The sequence below is a fragment of the Patiria miniata genome, unplaced genomic scaffold (assembly GCF_015706575.1).
Source record: "Patiria miniata isolate m_02_andy unplaced genomic scaffold, ASM1570657v1 HiC_scaffold_3, whole genome shotgun sequence".
Lineage (NCBI taxonomy): Eukaryota > Metazoa > Echinodermata > Asteroidea > Valvatida > Asterinidae > Patiria > Patiria miniata.
This window is the reverse complement of record NW_024037069.1, coordinates 42,422,007-42,430,551: the sequence shown is the minus strand read 5'-3', so window position 1 is coordinate 42,430,551 and position 8,545 is coordinate 42,422,007. Positions and strand designations below refer to the sequence as shown.

General features: G+C 42.2%; 1 protein-coding gene across 1 annotated transcript; it reads left to right on the top strand.

Annotated features, from left to right (window-relative positions):
• The first annotated feature begins 166 nt into the window (after positions 1 to 166).
• On the top strand, positions 167 to 3,081 carry LOC119737994. Its single transcript, XM_038212693.1, has one exon. It carries the CDS (start codon positions 1,116 to 1,118, stop codon positions 2,241 to 2,243), a length of 1,128 nt encoding a protein of 375 aa, XP_038068621.1. The 5' UTR covers positions 167 to 1,115; the 3' UTR covers positions 2,244 to 3,081.
• The last annotated feature ends 5,464 nt before the right edge of the window (positions 3,082 to 8,545 follow it).

Below are 8,545 nucleotides of genomic sequence, written 5' to 3'. Positions count from 1 at the left end.
ACTGGCCCTTGATATATTTGATATGCCTCTTGAACTGTACAAATATGTTACCATGATCGCCATTGATCGAGGAAACACATAAGCACACCACAAATCAATATCTCTTCTGACACTGTCACGCGTCAGCCTCGGAAATGTCTCTCGCTACGACGACTATTTTATAACCCCACGCATCGCGCAAATTGAATAACTAGAAACAAGAGCTTTCAGCATGGACAATTTTGAATGCCAGGGACCCCAAGGATCAGGGGTGCTCGCCGGTCAACCTCAACCGTGACTTGTTGGCTCCATTAGCTCCTCATTATGTTTCGAGAGGACAAGGGGTATTTCACGAGCGACTTATAAAATCAACAATGACGGGACAGGACAAGTGAATGAGGGGGTTCGGCCGGGCCGTCCCGCTGCATGCTCACGAACAAGCAGACGAGCCGGAATTTCTGTTTGCAAACAGTGCCACAATAGAGGAGCACACAATTGACGTGATTAGTCTGTGGTTCGGATTGGTGGCACCACAAAGCTGTGACCACTAGACACGGGTGGGGGTGATTCGCACGTCCGTTCAACCCTTGTTGTCAGGCAGAAAAGTAAATCTGCCACTCGGCATACCGCTGGCTCAGGATTTGGATCGTTGTTTCCGTGGAAAGGAAACTTTCACTTGACTTTTTTGTAGCACTTAAATCTCTATGATTGGTTGGTAATGGTTACACCTGTGTTCCGGGTACACCGGATAACGGCTACACCGTGGCTACTGTGTATTGTGAGCGGTGTTAATCCTCGACCGAATAGAGCAATTTCTTCGGATGTGTGATAGAGCGTCTGACAACAACTGATTGGATTGAAAAGTGTGAACATGGCAACGTGAATGTTGGATGAATTCATACATTTTGGTGACTTATCACGACGTATAGACCGACACAGTGTCGGTAAGTTTGCATCAGTATTCTTCACTAAGATATTATACTTGAACATGGTATAAGAATGATGACAGGACTACAGCGTCCGTAACCGACGGAATGATGTGTTCTACCGTGGAGCGGTGACTATTTGACTAAACTTCCAAACAACCATGTATTTTTCATTTGCGGAAAAGTAATGTCGCCATAACTGCATCAGCCATGAAGCCATCGGTGTCCAAAACTGTCCACGTGGACAAGCGTCCGAGTTTCGCCGGCAACCTGGTGACCATCTTCGCCGGACGAGCCGAACGGACGGCGGAGACAACGGCCATGCGACAGAACCTCCCCGGCAAGAGCCACGTAGGACGGATCCTCCTCAACGACAACACCAGTCAGGAGAGACTCCTCGACATGAGGCTGTCAGACATCCAAAACGCTCAGAAGAAGACGGCCACCTTCATCGCACACCAGAAGAAGACCTTCGTGACGCGGATGGAGCATCGCCAGAACACCTGGGTCAGGGAGCACTCTAGGAGAGCCGGTATTCTCAACTCCATGGCGAGCAGAAAGCGAGACAGTATCATCGCGAGGAATGCGGAATCACAAGACTGCGACTTCGAAGATGTATCATCTGACGGGGATAAGCCAGAGGTTGTGAAAGGTGATGCCAATTCCAATTTTAAATCTGGAGAAACAAGTGAAAAAGAGCAAGGGAGAACAGATGCCTTGCCGGAGATTGGTTCGGCCCGGACTAAATCCAGATTTCCACGCGGGAAAGGAAACGATGCTGTTACGAGAAATCACACCAGAACGGATCTTTCTCTGCCCAGCATTCGAGACTCGACTCAAGTAGATGAATCCGCGGCCACCGGTGGGACGAAGCTGCCTTCGGTTCTCATCACAGCGGAAGTTGACGCCGATCAGAATCAGAAGTCTACAGCGCGTAGTCCGAGGAGTAGCGCCGAGCGGAGGAAAAAGAAACCCCGAGGATTAGCAGGACACGAAGCGTTCGTGCTACCCCGCCCGTCTGGACCCTCGCCGACGTTCATCTCCGAAGTCCTGCCCAGAATACAGATCCGGGAGAACCTTCGGATGCCCTCCCACCTCTCCAAGAAGGCTTCGAAGCGCCGCAGGAGGACAAAGAGCCACGCCATATCCGGCGAGGAGGACCCGCTGGCGGACGTCAGGTTCCTGAGATTGCAGCACACTTTAGCCCCACACCTAGCCTGGCAGGAATCTAGGGACATGGCAAGTATCGCCTCAGGTGTGTTGACCGCCAAGAAACTTATGTCAGAGAAGCTGAGGAAGATCAGTAAGAAGGTAGATGAAGACTTTGAGGACGGATAATACATATTACAACGTATGCTACTCTGTGTTGCTTCGAAACCATCTAGAAAGTATTTGTCACGAAGTGTGCTTTTTGTAAAGTTTTGATACCCCCAGTTGCTAAAATACAACAGACGTATCTTTGTCCGAAAGTGCCGTATTACATGAAGTGCTTATTCGTTAACACGTCTGCAATTTTGACAACCGATGTGCCAATTTCAAACAGATTGTTGTTTCAAACAATAGGATTTCAGACATTGTAAACAGCCTTTTAACATTTCTTTTTATCGAGAGGGGATTGGGTTTCCAAGTATACCTTGCAGTGTGGAACATATAATTTCCAAATAATCATGACTGTTTCGGGTTTCATTTATTTTGTAAACATTTAACATTGCACATTTGCCATCAAACATTATCTGCGGATTTGCATTTAACCCTATTGTGTGTGTGTGTTTTGCCAATTATGTACCAAGTATAATTATGAATCTATATTTCACAATAATGGTTATTTCATGTGCCAAATGTTTTCGGCTTAAAAGTTGGTTTAAGTATTTTATTTAACGCAAAAATACTTCATGACATTGTTTTTGTTGTGCAATGTTGTTTGTAAAATATCTAAAAAGAGACCATGACTATCCTGCATGCTGCAGGATCTTGGAAAATAGCTGGGTAATATAATTGGCACACTCTGCAGAACTAAATGGCTACATTAAATTATTTAACTCTGTGAAAAATGATTCACAACTTCCTTTGAATTAAAAAGCCGTGCACCAATATAGAATATTATGGGGAAATCGTGTAGGGGAAGGCCTGTAAAGTGTATTTGTATTTCAATGAGAACATTTAGTCCTCTGAATCTGAAAAAAAAAAGGATATACATGTACATTGTGTATATCGATCAGTTGTCACATGTCCTTCAAAGAGACAGTGTTGATATCACAAGTCTTTTACAAATTCGGTCACAAGTCATCATAGGTCAATCACAAGTCAAATCACAAGTCAAATAAAAGTCAAATAAAAGTCAATCACAAGTCAATCACAAAAGTCAATCACAATTAGTCAATCACAAGTCCATCACTAGTCAATCACAAGTCAATTCACAATACCGATCACAAGTAACAGTGGGTGAAGCCTGAAGGCTACAAAATAAGTGCCATTGTCAACAGGGGATCTACCCGATGTTCCCCAATACCGATGTTCCCCACTACCGATGTTCCCCCAAGTCCTTAGGGTTAGGGTTGGGGCTAGGGTTAGGGTTTATTGGTAGGGATTTCGGGGAACATCGGTATTGGGGAACATCGGTATTGGGGAACATAGGTATGCACCCGTCAACAGTCAAGTTAATTTTACATGCATCTTGTGACTTGTGAAGTTGGATTTGTGATGGCCTTGTTGTGGACTAACGCCACGATCTGTGATGGAATATGCAACATACACAAGTTTTGTCCAAAGGCGAGTATAGCTTTACAGCATGCCCGTGTACGACATGTGACTTCTATTTGTCCATAGGCCATGGGAGACCACTTGTTGCAATCCTCTTAACTACGGTTTTGAGCTCAGTCGCTCTCAGATAACTTCGAACAATTTTTTCTATACCTATTTAAACATTTCAGGCATTACTAATTATATATTCCTCACGATAATTAATTCACACCGTTTACGTAACAAAGCATAACAGCGTGACTTCCAATCGATTTTCCCTTGTTCCGTGTTCAATCTAACAAAACACGACGTGTCAATAATGTCTCTGCCGTGTTGATTTAATAATGAGTGCCATTTATTATTGCAACGACTTATGGAGATCCCTTGAACATACATGTCAGCTAAGTCAATAAAGGTTTGTCAAGTGGTGTAGGTCCCTGTCCCACCTTGTGTCGTTTCTGTGCAACCAAATGTGGTAATCGTAACTAAGGAGGGCTCCCGGCTATGTTATCTCAACACAATATCAAGTCCTGTATTTAAATTGTAAAAGTACATTTAGGCCTACTCTCTTGTACATGTATTTCCACAGAGTGAAAATTTGCGTTTCCGTTTGAAAAATATACGACAAGAAACACAACAAAGGGGGCCACTTAGTTACCGTCACGTTAGCAGTTTTTCCAATGGTTGTGATTTTTGGTTCAAGACCTGAAACCGCGAGAGAAGAATTTCAACACATGCATGAACATGCAGCCCACATTGTGTTTCTCGCCATACAAGGGAAATATAGTGTGAGATTTATTTAATCGAATAGATTTAGTTTCCACGAACTGCTCTCTGTTCCGACCCCCATATGTTCCGACACCCCTATATTTAATAGTCCGACAACCCGCACATAAGATTGTGTTATTGGGTTAGGGTTAGGAATGATGTGCAGTCGGAACACAGCGGGTGTCGCAACATGGGGGTGTCGGAACATAGAGATGTAACCAGTTTCCACTCAAGTAATGTCTTTCATTATTCTTTCTCTTTTTAATAATTAATTTTCACTCTAAATCGTATGTATGAATATGTACTTCCAGTGGTTGATTGGGGGGAAATCTCACTTTTTAGAGCTATATTCGAGAGCACATGGAAAATAACAAGCGACATATGCGTTGGATATTTCAGTGAGTTTAGTTCAAAGCCGATTCTATTTTGTTAAAATCATTAGTCAATTAAAAACACAGACGTTTCGGATGCCACATAACAAGTTTGACAATTTTCGCATTGTTTCCCCACACAATTGAACGCAAATAGATTCAAACTTCAAGAGTTCGGTGCCTCGGTCTTTTCACGACCGTTTGTTATTTCAAAACTAAAAATAAGTACGAATGCAATTCAGATTCATACGGACCTTTTAACGAATTGTATGTTTATGAAAACATTTATAGCTTATTCATGTCTTCAAATCCAGGTTGATATTGATTAAAACTAAACTGAATTGCCAAAGTCTCGTTTTTAACAAACATGACCACCTGCTTCTAAATATATCTTTTTATCAAAGTAACTTGGCTATTTTCGGGCAAATTAATTTAGTTAGTACAAAGAAGATCTTTAAACAAACATGAGGCCGATAAAGGACCAATTTGGCGATCGTATTTGAGGTTTACTTGGGGTGTATGAAACGAGACAAAAGTCAAGTACATTCGTGTGATACGAGAATCACAATTTTGTCAACTTATCGACCAGCGGCTATTTCTGTACACTCGCCTCGAAACCGCAAAGGGTATGTCAACCAACGGTTTGGATTGGTTCATTTTTATCTCCCCGAATGACATTTGTAGACAGCCAAGCTGACCTTAGCTTCAAGTTTATAAATAATGACCCAAACTATGGTCATGTCTCCACAAAATGCCAGTCTATATTGCCCACTTAATGTTAATTAATTCAGCACACGGTGTCAGATGGACGCGTATAAAAAGAGATACTATTTCGTATCCACCATTGTTTGCCACTTCCACCGCTGTCCATTCAAACATCCAGCTCCAAATTTAGCCCTTTATTGTCACTGGCGATATGGACACTTTTAAAAATAGCTCCTTCTCAGAAGGAATGCTCTATCATCATGGAGTGAACAGTAGTGATGAGCTCACAGAGACGGATACGCGTAATATATGTGTCTTGAGGACTTTCAGATTCATCTAAGAGTCCAAAGGGACCGCATGTGGTTAAAACAAACTGAAGGGTCAGTTTTGATACTGCTACTGTTTTGCTTTGAAATCGCCGTAAACCCTGAAGAAAAATGGAACTTGACCGACTGCAGATGCTCATAATAGTGGTAATGACGTCACTGCAATTTGAACAGTGTTATTAAATGTGCGGCTAAAATTGGCAGGTAAAAGAAAACGCGCGGCAAACATGCTTTACTGTTTTATAATGCTGACGATTCACGGCTTCAGAAATAGAACATGTTCAGTCAAAAATGGGTCGTGTGTGGCAAACAACTCCAACCGTGTAAATAATTTGATACAACATCTCGAACGTCAAAGGGAATTCAAAACTTTACATGACGAAAGACAACATCTCCCACTCCAAAATAGTGTTTAAGCTGGTGAAGCCGAGTAAAAATATTGACACAACTAAAGTTTGCGCAAGCAAATTACAGTATTTTACGCGAGAGAGGCGTAGGAAAATTGCGTAGGAGTCCAAAGTTTCACGTAGCACCCACCCCTTGCGCAAAACGTCGATTGTCAAGAAAACAACATTGCAAAACTGACAACTGTGATTAAAACTGAGAAAACATCAAGACACTTAAAGAACATAGGTAGGCCTAAGCATACGAAAACCAAAGGTTTGTCAAACTACTTCGGCCTTTAATTTCCACTGCCGACCCCAATCTTGCTGTCCATGTTGATGGAAAAAATACATGTTTTGTAAAATTGCAGCATTTCATGTGAACGCAGTAAACGGGTGCACATGCATAGCAGACGAGGCACAGTCGGCCAGAGAGATAAATAAGAAGATTTCGCGAAAAGGCTAGATATAGACTTCATGCAGTGTGAGCATTGTCAATGTAGAGGCTACGTCTACTTTCTCCAAGATACAATGCAACACGTAAAGTGCAGTGTGCGAATACAAAGCCGCTGCCGGTGGACCCAAGTAAATCGAGCGAACTTTTATTCACTATTCTGTGTACAAAAGGCTTTGCGATTTTATAGACGCCTTGCGTCAGACCATTCCGACGTCACATTTTGAGGACGGGTCTTGCACAGACGAGTAGACATTTTGCACTTTCACCGTCAACACCTATTATTATTGGTGTTATGCGATCCTGAAAAGCATACATCTTCGTTGCGGTTTGAGTGTGACGGTTTAGGCTAAGGGTGTTACTCATTATTCTGATAGAAATGCAAGGTCTTCGTCACAGCCGTTTTGTTTTTAATAGTTAAGATAAATATTTAGAGAAACATTAATCGAAAATTGTTTGATACCAATACAGGCTGATATACCAAGCAGCCCCATTAGTGGTAAATCAGACAGAAGGCTGAAGCGATTCAATCGTGTCTGCAATCATGTGGCGCTCATAAAGCTCTTTTATACCAAACCTAATAGGAGGTTTGGTCTAATTACCAAACCTAGGAGGTTTGGTCTAAAAACAGGTTTTGTTCCTACCTACGAAGGAACAGTTGCAATCACCCAGAAACGTAACTACCGATGTAACGAGAAAATCCATGCTCAAAAGTGAAGATGGAACTGGTACCAAATACCCTGTGAAATTATTCCGTCTGAAATGGTATCATTCGGAAGAAACCAATCCTTGAAGGTAGTTAAAAAAATAAACATGCTTTAGCAACGGGATAAAGGAGACCCTAAAAATTGCGCATCCGTTTTCTCAGTTTTCTCAAAATGTTTATCCACAGAGCTGAAAAATCAACAAGTTAGATGTTATACACCTGTGACATTTCTTAAGATTTTGAGCAAGTTTGTTGCTTCCAAAGAAAAAAAAAGGTAAACGATTGAATGAGCTTTAAACGACTGTTATTAGGCAAGCCTATAGTAAAGCTGGTCCCTGAGTGTACACAAGTTCTATTCAATTGATTTAGAATGGCTATTCACTGAAAGTCTTCTTCACGTATCTGGTTTACACAGTTGGCCGGAGTTAGACGATTCAATGGAGTCACGGGTAATCCTATACAATAGCACTGCCCGACTCACAAGTGCCAATTAGTAAATCAATGAGGTACAAATGACCCTCTGGGATCAGCAGAAACACAACTTGTATAAGTCCTAAGGTAAAGGTAAAGGGGACGAACCTGTGTTCACAGGAACGGAGTACCCATCCCTCTTTCGTTAGCGATTGGGCCAGACTCGAGTCCATGAAATGCTGCTGTGGGAGGATCGCCACACCTCCTCCACAGCGAGTCTGTTACCTTCCCAGCATTAAATAATGCCGGTACCCATTCAACACCTGGGTTGAGAGGAGTAATTGAGGTAAAGCGCCTTACTCAAGGGCACAACACGCATGGCCACGGTGGGGCTCGAACCCACAATCATGAATCCTATGCCCAACCGCTAGACCACACGTGATCAGTACATACATTTTCAAAGCAAAATCATATGGAGCGTAGTTAAAGACGTTGGAATTGTTTCACGTTGTTGGGTGTTGACAAGGGATGCACATTTTTTTTTACAAAGTACGCTACTGTGGTTAAAATATCTTTATAATATACTTTTGCGAAAGTGACACTTTGCGCGGGTGGAAACCCGAAAAGTTTTTGATTTGTAAGAGTTTTTTGGTTCTTGATTAAATAGGATGAAGCCAAATGCAATTGCGCAATATTAGAGACGGAATATGCAACCATTAGAATTAGAATACTCTTTGGTTAAAATAAAGTTGCTGCATGACCGCAATAATTTTTGGT